At 35.9% G+C, this 24,126-nt stretch overlaps 1 protein-coding gene across 2 annotated transcripts; it reads left to right on the top strand.

Moving 5' to 3' along the window:
• Window positions 1-20,175: 20,175 nt before the first annotated feature.
• LOC140821440 (protein NRT1/ PTR FAMILY 8.1-like) lies at window positions 20,176-23,341 on the top strand. 2 transcript variants are annotated; one of them, XM_073181936.1, is made up of 5 exons: window positions 20,176-20,327; window positions 20,609-20,776; window positions 21,013-21,230; window positions 21,510-22,063; window positions 22,317-23,341. In XM_073181936.1, the coding sequence occupies exons 2-5, from the start codon at window positions 20,611-20,613 to the stop codon at window positions 23,143-23,145; spliced, it is 1,767 nt and encodes a 588-aa protein (XP_073038037.1). In that variant the 5' UTR covers window positions 20,176-20,327; window positions 20,609-20,610; the 3' UTR covers window positions 23,146-23,341. The 2 variants fall into 2 exon arrangements, with proteins under 2 accessions (XP_073038037.1, XP_073038038.1); XM_073181937.1 differs by having other exon boundaries at window positions 20,198-20,327; window positions 20,561-20,776.
• Window positions 23,342-24,126: the final 785 nt, after the last annotated feature.

The raw sequence follows: 24,126 nt of genomic DNA, 5'->3' as shown, positions 1-24,126 counted from the left end.
TCATAAAATGACAAATCCCCTTCTGATTTTCAGTAACCAACTGGACAGCCCGCTCATTTTCAAAATTTTCAAATTATTTGAATATCTGACAATTTCTGCAAAATTTTCGAACACTCAACCAAGAACATACTGACACGTGTCTTTATGTTTATCTGACGGCTGTATATATTCTTTTAGATTTAACCTTTTTACCTTTACTGTTTCATATCTATCGCTATTCAGCTACTGCTTTCTCTACTTTCACTAACTACTGCAAATTTGTCTGATCTCATCTGCATACAGGAATGGCTAACGCTTAAACTCTTAACGCGTATCAAGTTAATTTTGCTTCGGTTCTCAACATCAAGGATGAGAATCTCTTGAAAATGTTTCAGGATCTTGAGCAATCGGGACTCCGCAAATTCCTGGAAGCACCAGCAGTCATCTACAAAAATGCTTTACTGGAATTTTATGCTAAAGCCACAGTGCATGAAGGCAGGATTGTTTATACTCAAGGAGATGCTTCTATCTCCATTGATGCCGCTCATCTAGGAGCAGTCTTCCTCCTTCCACTTGCAGGTGTTTCTGAACTCTCTGACATTTCTAAGTTGGATATGTCTATTGCGCTTAGTTCTTTCTCAGCCTCTGGAGAAGAACTGTCTCCTTCCTGTCACAAGAAATTGCTAAAAATCGAGTATCAGATTCTGGCCGATATTGTGGCCAAAGCTATTTTGATCAAGGCTGGAACATTCGACAAGTTGACTAAGGAAAAAGTTCAAGTTATGACTGCCATCACCAAGGGGATTAAGGTGGATTGGAGTCATTTTATTTTCAGAATCATGAAGGACATGGTTGTCAGGCGAAGTTCTGGTTTCGCGGTTCAAATTAGCGTTTTGCTCAAGGATGCTGGCTTTGCATCCACCAGTGATCTAGATGCGACTCCCATCACCATGATTGATGCAGCGAATGTGTTGGCTTTAAAGCCTAAGCCAACAGTGGCAGAATTTGTGGCGATGAAGAAGGAAATTGGGGACACTGCTTCTGAGGCTCCAAAACCTCAGAAGAAAATATCAAAGAAACGATTGATCATTTCGTTGGATTCAGATGACACAGCACCAGAAGAGTCTGCTGCTGGTGTTCAAACAGCAGTGCCAACCCCAGCTAAGAAGAAATCTCGCACAATTCTTAAGATTAAGAAGACAGCAGCACTGTCTGAGATTGAGAAAGTACCTATTCGACAGGTCTTTCCAGAAGCGGTCCCTTCTGCTAGGACCACTGCTTCCTCAACTGCACTTGCTACTACGTCCGTTTCAGCACCTCCTTCTGCTCCAGTTTTTAAGCCAACATCTGAAATTGTTTTTCGGGAATCAGCAAGCGGGTCTTCTGCTTTCCGACCAATCGTGCCTGTGTCATCTTCTGACAAAGGCAAGGGAAAAATGGTGGAAGAACCACCTGTTATTAGTCACAAAACCACTGTGGCTACTGGCGTTGATCTTCATCTCGCAGAGATTGAGACCTCTGCTCATGATGACATGAATTTTTTTGATGAATGGCATCATGTGAGACTATTCCATTCCTTGAGTTACTTCAAGACAAAAGGAAAATTTGACAAAATGATGAATGCGGAAAGGAAGGTTTTTCAGCTGGCCAAAACAGAAAATATCATCGAGGCCTTGCGAAGAAGGGATTTTGTCTTCGCTCAGCTGAAATGTCAGAAGTTAGAATCAGTTCTGCAAATTCTTCAATCCAATTTTGATCCTGTTGTTCCTACAGCTGTTCAGGATCAAAATGTTATTATGATTCTCTCTGACAAATTGAAGCAGATGAATGAGCAACTTCTTGCTCAAGAACAAGGCTTTGGAGAGCCCACTGTTTATCATGTCGGTCTTTTTCCAGTATTTCAACAGTCAGTTGAGGAAAGGACTACAGCCTCACCAAAGGCTTCTGCTCTCAGTACTCCTGCATCTCCGACTCGACACATCCCGACATCATCACTGCTGTCCGTGCATGAATTGGCTTCGGTTGAAGAAGTCATTGAATCTATTATACCTTCAGTCTCAACCACTCAAGAAGCAGCACCGGCTACTTCGTTGCCACCTTCTGACTTTCCTACTCCAGGGCAACAATTGGCAGATTCAGATGCTCCCTCTTTGCTACCGAATTTAGAGGTATTCTCTGCTGCTCATCAAGTCGAGATGACAGCTCTTCTGAATCAGCAGCTTGCTCCTTCTACTGAAGGTCCCTCAGTCTCACAGGATGTTTCTGTACCACCGGAAGAAGTGTTGGCCTCTGTCTTGGCCGTTTCTACTGCAGAATTTACTCCTCTGGTTGTTGTTGCTCCTCTTTTTTCTGCAACTCCAGCAGAAAGCACAGCAGACCCTGCTCCTACTACTGCTTTGTTGGATGCTGCTCCCATTTCTACTGCGTTGAATGTCTCTGAAATCAAACAACGCATGGTTGTACGCATTCCCTCCCCGGAATTCGATGCATTCAATCTCGAACATCAAATTCTATGTCTGCAAAACGAACTCAACAACATATCTGAGTTAGTGAAGCGTATGTCTTGTGAAAACCTTGCGGAATTTACTGGTGCTAAATCCTTCCGAGAAACAATGGGTAAACACCTCTATCTCACTAAAGAGACCACAGACAAGATGTATGCTGAAACTTCCATTTTCAGACAAGCTATATCGAGATCTTACGCCACCCTCATCAGTGATCAAAATAATATTCTTACTCGACTCACTGAGCATGATGATCACTTTCGATCTCTATCTACTTCTGTGGAACTTTTGGATGCCAAGATTGATTCTCAAAATCAATCTATCGCTACACTGAATAATCGCATTTCTTCTCAGACCCCGTATCTGGAAATGCTAACCGATGGCATTCACAATATCTCAGGCCGATTGAATGACCTCTTTGCTCATGTGGTTGCCGCTGATGCCAAAAAGGGGGAAGATAGGGCATAGGGCAGATAGAGGAGATCAAGGAGGAAATCAAGAAGAATATGTCTGAAGAAATTATTTTCAGGGATATTGGAATCAAATACTTTTAAATCCTTATTGACAATTATCATTCAGTTTATATGATTATCTGTTTTATTTAACAACTTTCTACTGATTAGGTTTTGGCATCACCACAAAGGGGGAAATTGTTAGACATGAATTGTATTGTGGCGATGATAACTAAAACCAGTAGACCAGCAGACCAGATCAAACGTCTAATTTATCATTAGCTGCTGTTCTAGTAAAACTAAATCAGATAGAAGAGATAGTTATACAAAACCAGTAGAAGACGTTGCCTAACGTTACTTCTTTAATGTTACCGTTAAGGGTTCCAAGTACTAGTATTAATTGCGGCATTAATTACTATACTGAATCATTTAATGCACCTTACCCATTTTGGTATAAAACAGAACTGATTGTTCTACAGTCTTGTTGCAGGAACTTCTTTTGGCAATATAGCTGACTCTATCAGACTATCTGAAGACTATTCTGATTTATGGACGTTGAACTCAGTTGCTCTTATATAAGGGTAACAAACCTTACTCAAAAGCAAGGTTACGAAAACAGATTTTCAAGGATCAAAGCTTTTACATCGAAATCACTCTTAAAGTTCAACAAAAAGAAAAGTAGCACACGCTTCATAGCAATTATCTGATCATTTGAAGATCATCTTGTGCTACTGATCATCACACACTTCACTATCACTACACTATCTATACTTCATCAAGAAGAGTTTGTAATCTGAAAAGAGTCTTTTCAGAACCTTGTGTTACGCACATTTGTGAGTTGAGAAACTAAGAGTTTCAGTAGGCTGAAGTGTAAGTCCTTCTGAAGTGGGTGTGTACAAGAGTTGTACTGTAATATCCAAAGTCTTTTAGTTATACCTTCTGGAAACAGAAGTAGGGGAGACGTAGAAGAGTTTATCTTCGAACTTCCATAAACAACTGCTGCCTACTGTTTTACTGTTTTTCTACTACTTCATCAGATTGTTTCCGCACATTTTCATTGTAATCAGGTGAAAGTACACGCACAAGATCAACTACTATTCTTAACAGGATTCTAGTACTTCATTAGAACGAAAAACGAGTAGAGTTTATTCACCCCCCTCTAAACTCAACTTCGATCCTCAACAAAAACTACAACATATTAATTCTTTCAAATTAATGTAATTTCGAAATAATATGTTTTTGAGATAAAAAAAATTATGATTATTAAATGGTAAATTAATGTTGGAAAACCTTGTTGTAGTGATAACTTTTAACACTCAACCAATTTTATTTTTAGAAAAATTAAATAAACTAATTAAATATTGTATTTCTTTTTTAGTAAGTAATTTGGGCAGAAATTACTTAAAATAGAAAAATTTTATTTTTGAATGATTTACTCAATGAGTGATACTGAACATTGCAATAATTTGTATTTTAAATTTATTTATACTGTTTTTAATTAAACTGATTGATATAATCAATACAAAATTTTAATATAATGTATGTTTTCAATAGAGTTTAGTTTTAATTTGAGTAAAAAAAATTAAAAAACATATAATATATAAATTACATTTGAATTAATATAAAATTAATTAAATTCAAAATTGAATTAAATGAACTGATATAATTAATACAAACAATAATTGAAGTGATCATTTATTGCAGTACACATATATCAATAATCATAATAAATATTTCTTTTTTAGAAATGACATATTGGCGGGAAATTATTATTTTTGGCAAAAACTCCGCTTTTATATATATAGATATAGATTTTTGTGCTCTCTTATTTGAATTTTTAAGAAGACGATTCAAGATATACTATATACATATGGTTTTGGAACAAAACTACAACATATTAATTCTTTCAAATTAAGGTAATTTCGAAATAATATGTATTTGAGATAAAAAAAAATTATGATTATTAAATGGTAAATTAATGTTGGAAAACCTTGTTGTAGTGATAACTTTTAACACTCAACCAATTTTATTTTTAGAAAAATTAAATAAACTAATTAAATATTGTATTTCTTTTTTAGTAAGTAATTTGGGCAGAAATTACTTAAAATAGAAAAATTTATTTTTGAATGATTTACTTAATGAGTGATACTGAACATTGCAATAATTTGTATTTTAAATTTATTTATACTGTTTTTAATTAAACTGATTGATATAATCAATACAAAATTTTAATATAATGTATGTTTTCAATAGAGTTTAGTTTTAATTTGAGTAAAAAAAATTAAAAAACATATAATATATAAATTACATATGAATTAATATAAAATTAATTAAATTCAAAATTGAATTAAATGAACTGATATAATTAATACAAACAATAATTGAAGTGATCATTTGTTGCAGTACACATATATCAATAATCATAATAAATCTTTCTTTTTTAGAAATGACATGTTGGCGGAAAATTATTATTTTTGGCAAAAACTCTGCTTTTATATATATAGATATAGATTTTTTTGCTCTCTTATTTGAATTTTTAAGAAGACAATTCAAGATATACTATATACATATGGTTTTGGAAGAAAACTACAACATATTAATTCTTTCAAATTAAGGTAATTTCGAAATAATATGTATTTGAGATAAAAAAAATTATGATTATTAAATGGTAAATTAATGTTGGAAAACCTTGTTGTAGTGATAACTTTTAACACTCAACCAATTTTATTTTTAGAAAAATTAAATAAACTAATTAAATATTGTATTTCTTTTTTAGTATGTAATTTGGGCAGAAATTACTTAAAATAGAAAAATTTATTTTTGAATGATTTATTTAATGAGTGATACTGAACATTGCAATATTTTGTATTTTAAATTTATTTATACTGTTTTTAATTAAACTGATTGATATAATCAATACAAAATTTTAATATAATGTATGTTTTAAATAGAGTTTAGTTTTAATTTGAGTAAAAAAAAATTAAAAAACATATAATATATAAATTACATTTGAATTAATATAAAATTAATTAAATTCAAAATTGAATTAAATGAACTGATATAATTAATACAAACAATAATTGAAGTGATCATTTATTGCAGTACACATATATCAATAATCATAATAAATCTTTCTTTTTTAGAAATGACATATTGGCGGGAAATTATTATTTTTGGCAAAAACTCTGCTTTTATATATATAGATATAGATTTTTGTGCTCTCTTATTTGAATTTTTAAGAAGACGATTCAAGATATACTATATACATATGGTTTTGGAAGAAAACTACAACATATTAATTCTTTCAAATTAAGGTAATTTCGAAATAATATGTATTTGAGATAAAAAAAAAATTATGATTATTAAATGTAAATTATTGTTGGAAAAACTTGTTGTAGTGATAACTTTTAACACTCAACCAATTTTATTTTTAGAAAAATTAAATAAACTAATTAAATATTGTATTTCTTTTTTAGAAAGTAATTTGGGCAGAAATTACTTAAAATAGAAAAATTTATTTTTGAAATGATTTATTCAATGAGTGATACTGAACATTGCAATAATTTATATTTTAAATTTATTTATACTGTTTTTAATTAAACTGATTGATATAATCAATACAAAATTTTAATATAATGTATGTTTTCAATAGAGTTTAGTTTTAATTTGAGTAAAAAAAATTAAAAAACATATAATATATAAATTACATTTGAATTAATATAAAATTAATTAAATTCAAAATTGAATTAAATGAACTGATATAATTAATACAAACAATAATTGAAGTGATCATTTATTGCAGTACACATATATCAATAATCATAATAAATCTTTCTTTTTTAGAAATGACATATTGGCGGGAAATTATTATTTTTGGCAAAAACTCTGCTTTTATATATATAGATATAGATTTTTGTGCTCTCTTATTTGAATTTTTAAGAAGACGATTCAAGATATACTATATACATATGGTTTTGGAAGAAAACTACAACATATTAATTCTTTCAAATTAAGGTAATTTCGAAATAATATGTATTTGAGATAAAAAAAATTATGATTATTAAATGGTAAATTAATGTTGGAAAACCTTGTTGTAGTGATAACTTTTAACACTCAACCAATTTTATTTTTAGAAAAATTAAATAAACTAATTAAATATTGTATTTCTTTTTTAGTAAGTAATTTCAGCAGAAATTACTTAAAATAGAAAAATTTTATTTTTGAATGATTTACTCAATGAGTGATACTGAACATTGCAATATTTTGTATTTTAAATTTATTTATACTGTTTTTAATTAAACTGATTGATATAATCAATACAAAATTTTAATATAATGTATGTTTTCAATAGAGTTTAGTTTTAATTTGAGTAAAAAAAATTAAAAAACATATAATATATAAATTACATTTGAATTAATATAAAATTAATTAAATTCAAAATTGAATTAAATGAACTGATATAATTAATATAAACAATAATTGAAGTGATCATTTATTGCAGTACACATATATCAATAATCATAATAAATCTTTCTTTTTTAGAAATGACATATTGACGGGAAATTATTATTTTTGGCAAAAACTCTGCTTTTATATATATAGATATAGATTTTTGTGCTCTCTTATTTGAATTTTTAAGAAGACGATTCAAGATATACTATATACATATGGTTTTCGAAGAAAACTACAACATATTAATTCTTTCAAATTAAGGTAATTTCGAAATAATATGTATTTGAGATAAAAAAATTATGATTATTAAATGGTAAATTAATGTTGGAAAACCTTGTTGTAGTGATAACTTTTAACACTCAACCAATTTTATTTTTAGAAAAATTAAATAAACTAATTAAATATTGTATTTCTTTTTTAGTAAGTAATTTGGGCAGAAATTACTTAAAATAGAAAAATTTTATTTTTGAATATTTACTTAATGAGTGATACTGAACATTGCAATAATTTGTATTTTAAATTTATTTATACTGTTTTTAATTAAACTGATTGATATAATCAATACAAAATTTTAATATAATGTATGTTTTCAATAGAGTTTAGTTTTAATTTGAGTAAAAAAAATTAAAAAACATATAATATATAAATTACATTTAAATTAATATAAAATTAATTAAATTCAAAATTGAATTAAATGAACTGATATAATTAATACAAACAATAATTGAAGTGATCATTTATTGCAGTACACATATATCAATTATCATAATAAATCTTTCTTTTTTAGAAATGACATATTGGCGGAAAATTATTATTTTTGGCAAAAACTCTGCTTTTATATATATAGATATAGATTTTTGTGCTCTCTTATTTGAATTTTTAAGAAGACAATTCAAGATATACTATATACATATGGTTTTGGAAGAAAACTACAACATATTAATTCTTTCAAATTAAGGTAATTTCGAAATAATATGTATTTGAGATAAAAAAAATTATGATTATTAAATGGTAAATTAATGTTGGAAAACCTTGTTGTAGTGATAACTTTTAACACTCAACCAATTTTATTTTTAGAAAAATTAAATAAACTAATTAAATATTGTATTTCTTTTTTAGTAAGTAATTTGGGCAGAAATTACTTAAAATAGAAAAATTTATTTTTGAATGATTTACTTAATGAGTGATACTGAACATTGCAATAATTTGTATTTTAAATTTATTTATACTGTTTTTAATTAAACTGATTGATATAATCAATACAAAATTTTAATATAATGTATGTTTTCAATAGAGTTTAGTTTTAATTTGAGTAAAAAAAATTAAAAAACATATAATATATAAATTACATTTGAATTAATATAAAATTAATGAAATTCAAAATTGAATTAAATGAACTGATATAATTAATACAAACAATAATTGAAGTGATCATTTATTGCAGTACACTTATATCAGTAATCATAATAAATCTTTCCTTTTTTAGAAATGACATATTGGCGAGAAATTATTATTTTTGGCAAAAACTCTGCTTTTATATATATAGATATAGATTTTTGTGCTCTCTTATTTGAATTTTTAAGAAGACAATTCAAGATATACTATATACATATGGTTTTTGAAGAAAACTACAACATATTAATTCTTTCAAATTAAGGTAATTTCGAAATAATATGTATTTGAGATAAAAAAAAAATTATGATTATTAAATGGTAAATTAATGATGGAAAACCTTGTTGTAGTGATAACTTTTAACACTTAACCAATTTTATTTTTAGAAAAATTAAATAAACTAATTAAATATTGATAGGGTTAAAAAACTAATTTAACCCTATGAGGACGCGATGATGTTGAGGTAGCTCTTCTACTTCCTTTCTTGGCTACCATCTCTACGTCTCAACCCAAGTGTTCCCACAGACGGCGCCAAGTGATACTCACGGGAAATTTAGGGTCGGCTCCCAACAAGTGTCACTAGTCCAGACGCAGGTGTTGAAATTACCCTGAGCCTGAAATCACAAATAAGATCGTTAGGAGGGGGCCAGGAGGGTGTCCTGGCGTAGCCCCTCCGACGCTCAACTCAGTGACTGAGGATATATGGGGGGAGCAGCTAAGGGTGCTGCTGAGAATAAAATATTGAATGAATGAATTAACACTCAAACCTGATATTTATAGGAGAATACCTGGGCCCTTGGTGGACCTGTATTCCATGGGGTATCACCAGTCTCCCCCTCCCAAGTCGAACTGAATCGTAGGTTCAAAGTTCGATTAGTTGTGTTGTCCTTGAACTCTCCCTCTTACACCTCATTCGCACGCTCCTCCTCCGCTCGACCGCCCTTGCGCCCGGCGCTCCCGCTATCACAGCAGCTGCGCCGAGCGTTCATCTGCACAGCACCGTCCTCACCACCCTCGCCAGCGCAGCACCCTCGCCCACATACACAGCCTCGCCCCACACACGCAGTCTCGCCCACATCCCCTCGCTAGCCCTGCCGATCTCGCCCCACGCTCACCTCGCCCTCCCCGCATCCTCGCCGCTCGCCCATCACGCCCTCGCCTCGCTTTTCACGCTCGCCCATCACGCCCTCGCCTCGTCCTTCACGCTCGCCTAGTCCATCTCGCCCCACGCTCTAGCCTCGCCCTCACACGCAGCCTCGTCGCTCGCCCATCACGCTCGTCCAGCCCATCTCGCCCCACGCCCTCGCACACCACACCTCGCCCTCTCCTTCACAGCGTGCCACGCCTCTGCCACGCTCGCCCAGCCCATCTCTGCCGCTCATATACATAGCCTCGCCCACTGCCCCCATGCTCACCCTCGCCCCCGCTTCGCCCCTGCCCCCACGCTCACCCTCCACTCTGCTCCTCTGCTAGGCGACGCCATAGCAGGAAAATAACAATTCACCACCTCCACCCTCTAACTCCTCTGCTAAGCCGGGTCTTAGCAGGAAAATAAAAACTCAACATCTCCACCCTCGCCTCGTCCTTCACGCTCGCCTAGTCCATCTCGCCCCACGCTCTAGCCTCGCCCTCACACGCAGCCTCGCCGCTCGCCCATCACGCTCGCCCAGCCCATCTCGCCCCACGCCCTCGCACACCACACCTCGCCCTCTCCTTCACAGCGTTCCACGCCTCTGCCACGCTCGCCCAGCCCATCTCTGCCGCTCATATACATAGCCTCGCCCACTGCCCCCACGCTCACCCTCGCCCCCGCTTCGCCCCTGCCCCCACGCTCACCCTCCACTCTGCTCCTCTGCTAGGCGACGCCATAGCAGGAAAATAACAATTCACCACCTCCACCCTCTAACTCCTCTGCTAAGCCGGGTCTTAGCAGGAAAATAAAAACTCAACATCTCCACCCTCTAACTCCTTTGTTAGGTGACGCCATAGCAGGAAGATAAAATTCAACGCGCCCACCCTCTAACTCCTCTGCTTGGCGATGCCTTAGCAGGAAAATAAAATTCAACGCGCCCACCCTCTAACTCCTCTGCTAGGCGATGCCTTAGCAGGAAAATAAAATCAACACCTCCACCCTCTAACTCCTCTGCTAAGCCGGGCCTTAGCAGGAAAATAAAAATTCAACACCTCCATCCTCTAACTTCTCTGCTAGGCCGGGCCCTAGCAGGAAAATAGAAATTCAACACCTCCACTCGCTAACTCCTCTGCTAGGTGATACCTTAGCAGGAAAATAGAAATTCAACACCTCCACCCTCTAACTCTTCTGCTAAGCCGGGCCTTAGCAGGAAAATAAAGATTTCACATGTCACTCTCTAGCTCCTCTACTAGGCGATGCCTCAGTAGGAAAATAAAAATTCAACCTCCTCACCCTCTAACTCCTCTTCTAGGTGATACCTTAGCAGGAAAATGAAAATTCTCATCCCCAACTCCGCTCCTCTGCTAGGCGATGCCTTAGCAAGAAAATAAAGATTCTCCACCCTCACTTTCTACTCCTCTGCTAGGCGACGCCTTAGCAGAAAAATAAAATTTTTCTCATCCCCAACTCTGCTCCTCTGCTAGGTGATGCCTTAGCAGGAAAATAAAGATTCTCCACCCTCACTCTCTACTCCTCTGCTAGGCGACGCCTTAGCAGGAAAATAACATTCTTCTCCTCGCCGCCTCTGCTCCTCTGCTAGACAATGCCTTAGTAGGAAAAATAAAATTTAATTCTCCCCATCCACTCTGGTCCTCTGCTAGGCGATGCCGTAGCAGGAAAATAAAATTCATTTCATCATCATAATACAACATCCACGAACTTAATATAAGAATTTGGCTTTATTAAATTTGAATTAATAACATAAGACAAACTCAGAAACAAAATACAGCAAAATTCGAGTCAAGATTAATACTCTCTAAGGTGGTAAACCTTCCTGAGCCTCTTTAGAGCCTTGCCCGGCGTATTCTCCAACTTTCATCTCTGTGCTTTCCGAGCCCGTCCAGAGTCTCCATCAGTATCACCGCCTGAGATCATATGAATCATTCCTCTCGTAGGGTGGTTATCCTCATTCGTTTCCCTCCTCGGTTCGACGAGCTCCTGAGGAACATTTTGACCTCTACCCTCCCCTCTCTGCTCTCCGACCCTCTGATTTATCCATGGAGGGCCTTGACCACTCCTAGGGGACGGGCGAGACCTTGGTCGACTCTCGGATGCGGATCCTTCTCGTCTGTCCCGCGAAGGCAATCTAACACTGCTCTTAGCCCTTCGCGACTTCTTCCACCTCCCCTCGGACTCCCTCACCTCCATCACCTCGTCACGACTCCTATCCAGAGGAACATGTGATGAGAATTGTCTTCTGTCCCTAGCTTTATCCTCCTCCCTTTCCCCTACGCGCCTCTTCCTTCCTCCTTTCTCCGCTCTCTCAACTCTTCCTCCCCCGGGCCGCTGCTCCATCCTCTTGTGCCGCTGGGCATCCTCTAGATTTACATATTTTTCCGCCCGAACTAACAAATCATCATAGCTCGACAGAGGTTTCTTGACAAGCGATTTGAAAAATTCTCCTCCTCTAAGTCCCTGGGTAAAGGCACTTATCATGATGTCAGGAGTGGCCGTTGGTATCTCCAATGCTACGTTGTTGAAACGCTGGACAAACTCTCGCAAAGTTTCAGCTTCTTGTTGTTTCACCACAAACAGGCTCAAATAGTTTTTTTGGTGTTTCTTGCTGCTAGCAAATCGGTGCAAGAAGGCAGCTGAGAAGTCCCCAAAAGAACGTATAGAGCTGGGCTGCAAAGTGTTAAACCACTGCTGGGCTGACCTCACCAACGTGCCCAGAAAAACCCTACACCTGACTCCATCTGAATATTGGTGCAACAGAGCTGCATTCTCAAATCTCTCCAAATGCTCTTCGGGGTCAGTATGTCCATCATACTCTCCAACATTCGGCTGTCGAAAATTTGGAGGAAGCCTTTCTTCTAAAATGGCTAGTGAAAAAGGACTTCCTCTCTTGGGTGTCGGCGCTCTGGTCCCCAATTGCTGCCTCAACATCTGTATTTCCTTCCACATCTCCTCCATCTCCGGATTCTCCTCACTTGAGAAGGGTCGCGTCTCCTCCACCCTACTCTGACTGCCCTCCACATTCTTCTCTCGCTCCTGACGAGCGACCTGCTCTTCGGCAAACACAGACTCTTGATTCCTCTTCATGGCCTCATCCACTGTCCGGGTGATAAATTGGCCCAACTGTTCTAGGGTCAAGTTCCCCACATTCTCATCGGGACGGGGTTGCTCGACCCTTGTCTCATGAAGGGGCTGCTCGGTTCTTGTCTCTGGATGATGTTGTTCCTGTCTCGTCTCGAGACGCGGTTGTTCCTGTCTTGTCTCAACATGAGACTGTTCGGGTCCTCTATGAGGACGCGATGATGCTGAGGTAGCTCTTCTACTTCCTTTCTTGGCTACCATCTCTACGTCTCAACCCAAGTGTTCCCACAGACGGCGCCAAGTGATACTCACGGGAAATTTAGGGTCAGCTCCCAGCAAGTGTCACTAGTCCAGACGCAGGTGTTGAAATTACCCTGAGCCTGAAATCACAAATAAGATCGTTAGGAGGGGGCCAGGAGGGTGTCCTGGCGTAGCCCCTCCGACGCTCAAGTCAGTGACTGAGGATATATGGGGGGAACAGCTAAGGGTGCTGCTGAGAACAATATATTGAATGAATGAATTAACACTCAAACCTGATATTTATAGGAGAATACCTGGGCCCTTGGTGGGCCTGTCTTCCATTTGGGCTAGGGATGGGCCAGGGATAATAGGGCCCTTGATGGGCCTGTCTTCCATGGAGTATCAAATACAAACAATAATTGAAATGATCATTTATTGCAGTATACATATATCAATAATCATAATAAATCTTTCTTTTTTTAGAAATGACATTTTGGCGGAAAATTATTATTTTTGGCAAAAACTCTGCTTTTATATATATATATATATATATATATATGTTGTGAAAAAGTAAAAATTTACGGTAAAAAGTAAAAATCTCAAACTCTCAAAATTATCAAACTACACACTTTATAATATTTTTCTCTCAACTCAATTGTTATTTCATTCACAAATGAGTGCTCTATTTATAGAGTTTCATATACAAATATTCCAAAATAAATTACCTCATTACATACATCATCACACACTAATTTTCAATATTCAACACCTAATTTTACCTAATTTTCAACATTCAACATTCAACATACATATTTTAATATTATATTTTCAACACTCCCACTTGTGATGATGATCATAATGATTGTCTTCATTACGTGTTTTTATACTGCCTCGTTAAAAACCTTACTTGGAAAAACCCATTGGGATAAAAACCATAGTAAGGGAAAAAGAGTGCAGTCACGTAAACTCCCCCTGATGTTGACATGAACAGTTCTTCACAAATTTCGTAGATTGCGCATCCCAATATTATATATGTGTTTTCTGAATATTGACGTAGGAAGTGCCTTTGTGAAGAGATCTGATGAGTTTTCACTTGATCGAATGTGACGAACATCAATACATTTATTCTTCTCAAGCTCCTTGGTGAATGCGAAGAACTTAGGAGGAATATGTTTAGTTCTGTCGCTTTTTATGTATCCTTCTTTCATTTGAGCAACACATGCAGCATTATCTTCATATAGTATCACAGGTTTCTCGTCGAATGATAATCCGCATGAGATTTGGATATGTTGGGTCATTGATTTTAACCACACACATTCACGGCTTGCTTCATGTAGTGCAATAATCTCGGCATGATTTGATGAAGTTGTTACTAGTGTTTGTTTCTGTGAACGCCAAGAAATTGCAGTGCCTCCACGAGTAAATACATATCCAGTTTGGAAACGTGCCTTGTGTGGATCAGATAAGTATCCAGCATCAGCATAACCAATTATACTTGGATTAGCATCTTTTGAATACAAAAGTCCCAAGTCTGTCGTTCCTCGTAGATAACGGAATATATGTTTAATTCCATTCCAGTGTCTCTTTGTTGGATATGTGCTAAATCTTGCCAACAGATTCACGGCAAAAGATATATCAGGCCTTGTACAATTTGTAAGGTACATAAGGGCACCGATGGCACTTAGATATGGTACTTCTGGACCAAGAATATCTTCATCATCTTCACATGGACGGAATGGATCCTTTTCTATGTTTAATGATCTAACAACCATTGGAATACTTAAAGGATTTGATTTATCCATATTAAAACGTTTAAGGATCTTTTCTGTATAATTTGTCTGGTGAACAAACATTCCACATTCTTTTTGTTCAATTTGCAAACCCAGACAATACTTGGTTTTTCCAAGATCCTTCATTTCAAATTCTTCCTTCAAGTATGACACAACTTCTTGAATTTCCTTACTCGTTCCAATGATGTTTAAATCGTCAACATATACAGCAATAATTACGCATCCGGATGTTGTTTTCTTAATGAAAACACAAGGGCATATTGAATTATTTACATATCCCTTCTTCATCAAGTGATCACTTAGCCGATTATACCACATTCGGCCGGATTGCTTTAACCCATATAATGATCTTTGTAATTTCACAGAATAACATTCTCTGGGTTTTGAACTTTGTGCTTCAGGCATCTTAAATCCTTCAGGGATTTTCATATATATATTACTATCAAGTGATCCATATAAGTAAGCTGTAACAACATCCATAAGATGCATTTCTAAATTTTCAGATACCGCCAAGCTAATCAAATACCGAAATGTAATTGCATCCATCACAGGAGAATACGTTTCTTCATAATCAATTCCAGGCCTTTGAGAAAAACCTTGTGCAACAAGTCGAGCTTTATATCTTACTATTTCATTTTTCTCATTTCGCTTTCGAATAAAAACCCATTTGTATCCAACAGGTTTTACACCTTCAGGTGTAAGGACTATAGGTCCAAAAACATTACGTTTATTTAGCGAATCCAATTCAACCTGGATGGCATCTTTCCATTTTATCCAATCCTGCCGATTTTTACATTCACCAAAAGATTTTGGTTCATGATCTTCGTTATCATTTATGATGTCGATTGCCACATTATAAGAAAATATATCATCAATTTCTTCTATATCTTTTCGGTTCCATATTTTTCCAGTATTAATGTAATTGATAGAGATTTCATGATTCTCGTCAGTTTGTGGTTCTGACAGAACATTTTCATCATCATGTGTTTCTTCAGGAACATCATTCTCTATTTTGTGATCATCATGTGTTTCTTCAGAAATATCATTCTTTATTTTGTGATCATCGTGTTTCTCTATGAATTTTCTTTTACGAGGATTTTTATCCTTGGAACCGACTGGCCTTCCACGTTTCAGGCGTTTAATGACATCATGAGTATCTTCCATTTGTTTCTTTGGAATTTCAATTCGAGCAGGGGCATTTGCAGCATGTATATATGATTTAGTTACCCCTTTTGTGTCTGCAAATGCATCTGGTATTTGATTTGCTATTCTTTGCAAGTGCACAATCTGCTGTACATCCTTTTCACATTGTTTTGTTCTTGGATCCATATGTAACAATGATGATACATACCACGTAATTTCCTTTTCGGTATGTTTCTGTTCTCCCCCTAACATTGGGAAGATTTCCTCATTAAAATGACAATCAGCAAAACGTGCTGTGAACACGTCTCCTGTCTGAGGTTCAAGATATCGAATGATTGATGGACTATCATAACCGATATAAATTCCAACCTTTCTTTGAGGTCCCATTTTCTTTCGTTGCGGTGGTGCAATAGGCACAAACACCATACATCCAAAAATTCTCAGATGAGAAATGTCTGGTTCTTTACCAAATGCAAGCTGTATTGGGGAGTATTTATGATATGCACTTGGTCTGATGCGAATTAATGCAGCGGCATGTAAAATTGCATGTCTCCATATAGAAATAGGGAGTTTTGTTTTCATAATCATTGGTCTAGCAATCATTTGCAGACGTTTAATCAATGATTCAGCCAATCCATTCTGTGTATGTACATGAGCAACAGGATGCTCAACAATGATTCCCATAGACATACAATAATCATTGAAAGTCTGGGAAGTAAATTCACCAGCATTATCAAGTCTAATTTTCTTGATTGTATAATCGGGAAATTGATTTCTCAATTTTATTATTTGAGCAAGTAATCTTGCAAATGCAACATTTCGAGTTGATAATAAACATACATGTGACCATCTGCTGGAGGCATCAATCAATACCATAAAGTATCTGAATGGTCCACATGGTGGATGGATTGGTCCACAAATATCACCCTGAATACGTTCAAGAAACATTGGTGATTCAGTTTGGATTTTGCCTGGTGATGGTCTTATAATAAGTTTTCCGAGAGAACAAGCTTTATATTGAAACTTATTATTCTGAAAGATCTTCTGGTCTTTCAACGGATGACCATGTGTATTTTCTATAATTCTTCGCATCATTGTTGAACCAGGATGTCCCAATCGATCATGCCAATTGGTTAATATCGAAGAATTATCAACTACCATGTTTGATTCAATGGGACTTATATGTGTATAATGCAATCCAGTAGGGAGCATTGGTAATTTTTCAATCACATATTTCTTTCCTGATTTATATGTGATAAGACACATATATTTCTCATTCCCTTCATTCATTGTTTGAGTATCATACCCATGGGAATATATATCATTAAAACTCAACAAATTTCTTTTCGATTGTGGTGAATATAAAGCATCATTGATCAAAAATTTTGTACCATTAGGTAACAAAAATTGTGCTTTACCACATCCTTTAATCAAGTCTACAGGACCTGATATTGTATTCACCGTTGTTTTTGTTGGTTTTAGTTCCAAGAAATATCTTTTATCTCGGAGGATAGTGTGCGTTGTACCACTATCGGGTATGCAAACTTCAGTTTTGCTCATTGCATTTTCCATATTTGAACTTCAAAAAAAATATGCAATGAAATAAATTACTGGCAATATATATTTAAATATAACACATATCATAATTATACAATAAAACATTATTCTATGAATACATGAAAAACAAATTATTGTACATTTATATTCTACCACTATATTGTTCATTTTCAGAAAAATCATTTAGAAAATCTGCAGCATCAAAATTGTTCATTTCTATCCCACCAACATGTTGATCATTTCCAGAGAAATCATTCATAAAATCACCAGCATCAAGATGAGTTGAATCACTCAAACGGTCACTGCGTTCAGTGAAGTTGGTCTCCTTTTCTTTCCCCTTTAATGATTCTTTATAAAGTTTACAAAGGTGCTCAGGGGCTCGACAAACTTTGGACCAATGTCCTGGAGTACCACATCTGTAACAAGAACTTTCATATCTTTTTGAGTGATCCTCATTAACACTTGTATTCTCATGATGCCTTTTCTGTGGATGGTTTGGGACGCTCTTTTGAGATGAGTTATAAAAATAACTATCTCTATTATTTTCAAAACCACGGCCTCGACCACGACCACGACCAAATCCACGTCCACGTCCACGTCCACGACCTCGACCTCGACCTCGACCAAAATCTTGTCTTTGAATTTGATTTTGGTTTCGAGGTTTAAATTCATTTTTATTTACAGCATTTACTTCGGGAAATGCTGTTGATCCAGTGGGTCGGGACTGATGATTTCTCACTAGAAGCTCGTTGTTCTTTTCCGCCACAAGAAGACAGGCGATGAGTTCAGAATATCTGGCAAATCCACGTACTCTATATTGTTGCTGTAGAGTAATATTTGATGCATGAAATGTGGAAAATGTTTTTTCAAGCATCTCAGATTCAGTAATCTCATGGCCACAAAATTTCAATTGCGAGATTATTCTATACATCGCCGAATTGTAATCACTGACTTTTTTAAAGTCTTGGAATCTTAATGTATTCCATTCATCCCGGGCGGTCGGAAGTATAACTTCTCTTATATGTTCAAATCTTTCTTTTAATCCCTTCCACAAAGCCATGGGATTTTTTTCAGTCAGATATTCACATTTCAATCCATCGTCGAGATGTCGACGTAAAAATATTATGGCTCTTGCCTTTTCTTGTGACGTGCATATGCCATTTTCTTTAATGGTCTCGCTTAGACCCAATGACTCAAGATGCATTTCTACATCTAGAGTCCATGGCATATAATTTTTCCCAGTAATGTCAAGAGCGATGAATTCGAGCTTTGTCAAGTTTGCCATGGTGGTACTAAAAATCACGATGCATTTTATTAGTTAATGAATATTGCAATACAAAGTAATGGATAAACAACAAGTACAAGTATTCGTAAAAATAAAGAAAACACACGAGGAGGATATTCTCCGATAAATACAAGACTCGTGAGTATGATAACTAAAATAATTAAAAATAACCTTGCGAAAGCCATCTTCTTTTTTCTCCGAAAATTTGATGAAGAATAATTTTTAGAGAAGAAGAGAAAGTTGGGGTGATTGAATGAGTTTGAGAGATCATATTTATAGGGCAAAAACTAGCCGTTTTGTTACCGTTTATGACCGTTGGTGAATAAAAGAATAAATGTATGTATTTGTATAATTTTATGGTAATAATATGGTATATATAATATTAGACATGTTTAAATAATTATATATATCATATCATAATATTATAACGACTGTCATAATTTATTTTGTTTAAAAACCTTATAGGCTTTTATACTTGTCGTATCCCTTACCGAGAGTGTGGGATGTCGTCTTAACATCCTCCCAGGATTTATAACAAGTTTATGAAAAATTTATTTTTATTATTTCTAATAATAACATTATATTGTATATTAAATAAATACACAATAAACAAATAACAGTAAAATAAATATAATTACTTTTGTTACCTTTTTCTTCTGTTTGGAGCTTGGAAAAATATGTAGGACTTTTAGAGCTTCGTGCTGATAACGTGTTGTGAAAAAGTAAAAATTTACGGTAAAAAGTAAAAATCTCAAACTCTCAAAATTATCAAACTACACACTTTATAATATTTTTCTCTCAACTCAATTGTTATTTCATTCACAAATGAGTGCTCTATTTATAGAGTTTCATATACAAATATTCCAAAATAAATTACCTCATTACATACATCATCACACACTAATTTTCAATATTCAACACCTAATTTTACCTAATTTTCAACATTCAACATTCAACATACATATTTTAATATTATATTTTCAACAATATATATATATATAAATATATATAGATATAGATTACCTGAGGAAAATAACATTAATAAATAATTTATAAAAAAAATTAATCAACATCTACAATCTACAAATAATTAAAAGTTTGAATAAAAATCCAAACCTCAGCTACACTGGGACCACATTATGCAGAGAGATTCCAGCGTTCACACTGCCAGTCGTCCGCTCTCTTGGATTCTTTTTAATGCTGCCAGATCTCTTAGTCCACAGTCAAGAAGTCAGATCCCACAGATGACATCATCCAATCCGCAATAATTTGGTTATGCCTTTCAAAAACTGTAGAGCTTCCCATGTATTTCGCTAACCTGATTTTTTTTTATTGAGAAGAGTACAAGTTTCCCACAAGTGTTTGATTGGTCTATGAATGATGACACATAGTGCTTACGCTTCTTTTTGTATTTTGATGATAATTTTGCTGTTAAATATTGTGGACGAATGGTTCTTTGTTTGATTCAAGATCCCAATTCAGCAATTTGATTACTTTTGGAGTATTCCTTTGTATTTTGTTATTTGTCTGTGCTTCAGTATTAGTATTGAGCATAACAGTTGACAGAACTCAGTTCTTTGAATTAGCCATGGAAGAATATAGTTTGATGACTACAGATGGGACTGTGGATTATCGTGGTAACCCTGCCATGGAAGAAGGTAGTTTGATCACTACAGATGGGACTGTGGATTATCGTGGTAACCCTGCCAAAAAGAGTGAAACTGGAACATGGAGAGCCTGTCCTTACATTTTAGGTACTGATAACCACAATAATCTTGAAAGCCCTGAAAATGTTTTGAAATTTCTTGTATTTAAAAGTCAATATCACCCCGTTTTCTGGGAAAAGGGCGATGAATTTTTATTTAATTCTTTTAAAATTGCGGCTTTCGTCCCCCAAGTTGATTCTAATTGGATCGGTAAGGCTTCGATATACTTTTAACTGTTCTTCATGAAAAAATTGTCTGGTAATTTTTTTAACTTGGGGTGGCAGGAAATGAGTGCTGTGAAAGATTAGCATACTATGGGATGAGCTCCAATCTAGTGGTTTATTTCAAGAAAAGACTTGGCCAACACAGCACAACTGCTTCCAACAACGTGACGAATTGGTCGGGAACCTGCTATATCACACCACTCCTTGGAGCCTTTGTGGCTGATGCATATCTTGGAAGATACTTGACAATAGCATGCTTTTCTACCATTTATGTTATTGTAAGTTTTTAGTCACTCTGCTAGTCAGATGTTGCAGATTCATTGTTATGGTTGAAATGCGAGGGGCCAGTAGATTTTGATCCATAGTCATGCTTAGCTTTTAAAAGAAAAAGAAACTGATTTTCTTGAATCTCGATGGGTACAGGGAAATGGTTATATTGTATAATGTCATCATATGCAGGGTAGGTTTATGCTTTATCCTTGGATTGAACTTATTGATATTAGGTGTGAAAAAGGAACTGAGAAAAAGTGACGTCTATTTTTGAATTTCGAATTCAGGGGATGACGTTGCTGACATTATCGGCATCGGTCCCAGGCCTAAAACCAACTTGCCGTGGAAACGACAACTGTCACGCGTCAAAAATGCAAGCTGTTATTTGCTTCGCAGCACTTTACCTTGTAGCACTTGGGACTGGTGGGATCAAGCCATGCGTTTCCTCCTTTGGGGCCGATCAGTTTGATGATACGGACGATGTAGAAAAGAACCATAAAAGCTCTTTCTTTAATTGGTTCTACTTGTCAATCAATATCGGTGCCCTTGTTGCTGCTTCTGTCTTGGTTTGGGTACAAACCAATGTTGGTTGGGGATGGGGATTTGGTATTCCTGCTGTGGCCATGGCGATAGCCGTGGTATTTTTCTTTTCTGGTACTAGATTGTATCGTAACCAAAAGCCTGGTGGCAGCCCCCTTACACGTATCGGTCAAGTTCTGGTAGCATCTTTCAGGAAATACAGAGCTAAAGTCCCGGCAGACTCCTCGATGTTGTTTGAAACCGTGAATACCGAATCTACTATCAAAGGAAGCCGCAAGATTGAGCACACAAAAGATCTTGGGTAAATCTGATATGAAATGTCTAGTCTGAGTACCTGAGAATCATCTTGACGCTGCAATTGGCGTCAATGGCAAGCAGTGTCAGCAGGGGCGATCTCCCACCAAAAATGATTTCAAAATTTTAGTTGCTAAAATTACAAATTCAGCCCAAAAATCTGTTGAATCGCCCCCTCAAATGAAGTCTCAGGTTCACCAAGTTTACCAGCAAATGCTTTTTGTGAAAAATTCATCTGACATCTACGCTTTCAAATGCAGTTTTTTTGACAAAGCAGCAGTACAGACACAATCTGACCGCATAAAGGGCTCGGTAGATCCATGGAGACTTTGCACTGTGACTCAGGTTGAAGAACTGAAAGCCATTATAAGACTACTGCCGGTGTGGGCTACGGGTATCATATTCGCCACCGCATACGGCCAAATGGGCACTTTGTTTGTGTTGCAAGGTTTAACCATGAATCCCCACATGGGAGATTTCGAAATTCCTGCTGCATCAATCGGGATTTTCGACACTCTCAGTGTAATTTTCTGGGTGCCGATTTATGACAGAATCATAGTCCCAGTTGCTAGAAGATTCACAGGCCACAAAAATGGGATTACTCAACTTCAGAGAATGGGGATTGGCCTCTTCATCTCTATATTCTCCATGCTCTGTGCAGGGATTCTTGAGCTCGTTAGGCTTAGAATCGTGAAAAGAAATAACTATTATGAGCTGACACAAATACCAATGTCTATTTTCTGGCAGGTTCCACAATATTTCATTATAGGATGCGCCGAAGTGTTCTTTTTTATCGGCCAGCTCGAGTTCTTCTACGAGCAGGCACCCGACGCCATGAGAAGCCTGTGCTCTGCTCTTCAGCTAACGACCGTTGCTCTTGGAAACTACTTGAGCACGTTACTCGTGACTATCGTCACGAAAATAAGTACCCGGAATGGGAAACTGGGGTGGATACCGGATAATCTTAACTATGGTCACCTTCATTACTTTTTTTGGCTCTTGGCCGGGCTTAGCATGCTGAATCTTTGGGCCTTTCTCCTTGTGGCAAAGTTCTACACTTACAAAAAGGCAGTTGGAACTCTTCGCTAATTAGTCAAGCGCAAGAATCAGACTCGAGGCCGCAAGCGCTACGGTAAGTATCTACACGAAACATAGTCTGAAATTTGTGTGTAACACAGTCAAGTAGATTGTGATTATGGTGTTTGAATATAGAAAACAGAATTGTTACAAAATGTATACTTACTCTTGAAACTACTGTGTGCTCAAACTTTAATAACATTTTGCTTGTTGGATGCTTCAAGCCAATATTGTTGATCTATACACGTATAAATACACATATGGTATTCATTGTTCGGATCCTGCCTTGTTTTCCTTCTGTTTTTCGCTCAAATCTAACTTATAAACAAAATACAGTACAAGACAAGATAGTGCTAAATCTATTTTATTTTTGTTTCTAACAAAAATATATTAAAAGTAATGGTGTGTCAATTTATTACTTATATCCCATTGTTCTTTGGGTGAGTTTCATGTGAGACCGTCTCACGGATCATAATATGTGAGACGGGTCAACCCTACTCATATTCATAATAAAAAGTAATATTTTTTTATAGGTGACCCAAATAAGAGATCTGTCTCATAAATACTACCCATGAAATCGTCTCACACAAATTTTTGCCCAATTTCTTTTATCTACATATAAAAAATCACAAAAAAGTTGAAATGGGCCTGTTTTGGTACGGTGGCAGGTCACCAAAAATATACGTGTGTGTTATTATTTCTTGAGTTCAGAATCCATGCCAGAATAAACCTACTCGCAATCCCGAGGAATTCATATTTTCGGTCTTCTCTTTCCCGTAAACTTCTTCTTTTTTTTTTTTTTTTACCAGTGTGTTTAGTATTTGACGGTTGTTTCCGGATTAAGCTCTAGGTTAGTTACTGGGAGCTTCAAGATGCACCTTTTTAGAATTCTGAAATTAAAATTAGAAATTACTATATCAATCTTCTCTATTCACTGCGACTCTTCTTTCATGTTTCATTTGTTTCTAACGAAGCAGCCATATAGAGTTATTT

This window comes from Primulina eburnea, unplaced genomic scaffold (genome assembly GCF_022965805.1).
Source record: "Primulina eburnea isolate SZY01 unplaced genomic scaffold, ASM2296580v1 ctg567_ERROPOS1600000+, whole genome shotgun sequence".
Lineage (NCBI taxonomy): Eukaryota > Viridiplantae > Streptophyta > Magnoliopsida > Lamiales > Gesneriaceae > Primulina > Primulina eburnea.
This window is presented reverse-complemented; position numbering and strand designations above follow the sequence as displayed.

Coding starts and splice junctions, on each gene's coding strand:
- LOC140821440 (XM_073181936.1), top strand. CDS start 20,611: ATGGAAGAATATAGTTTGATGACTACAGATGGGACTGTGGATTATCGT. Junction 20,777..21,012: donor AGCCTGTCCTTACATTTTAG/GTACTGATAACC, acceptor TTGGGGTGGCAG/GAAATGAGTGCTGTGAAAGA. Junction 22,064..22,316: donor GAGCACACAAAAGATCTTGG/GTAAATCTGATA, acceptor TTTCAAATGCAG/TTTTTTTGACAAAGCAGCAG.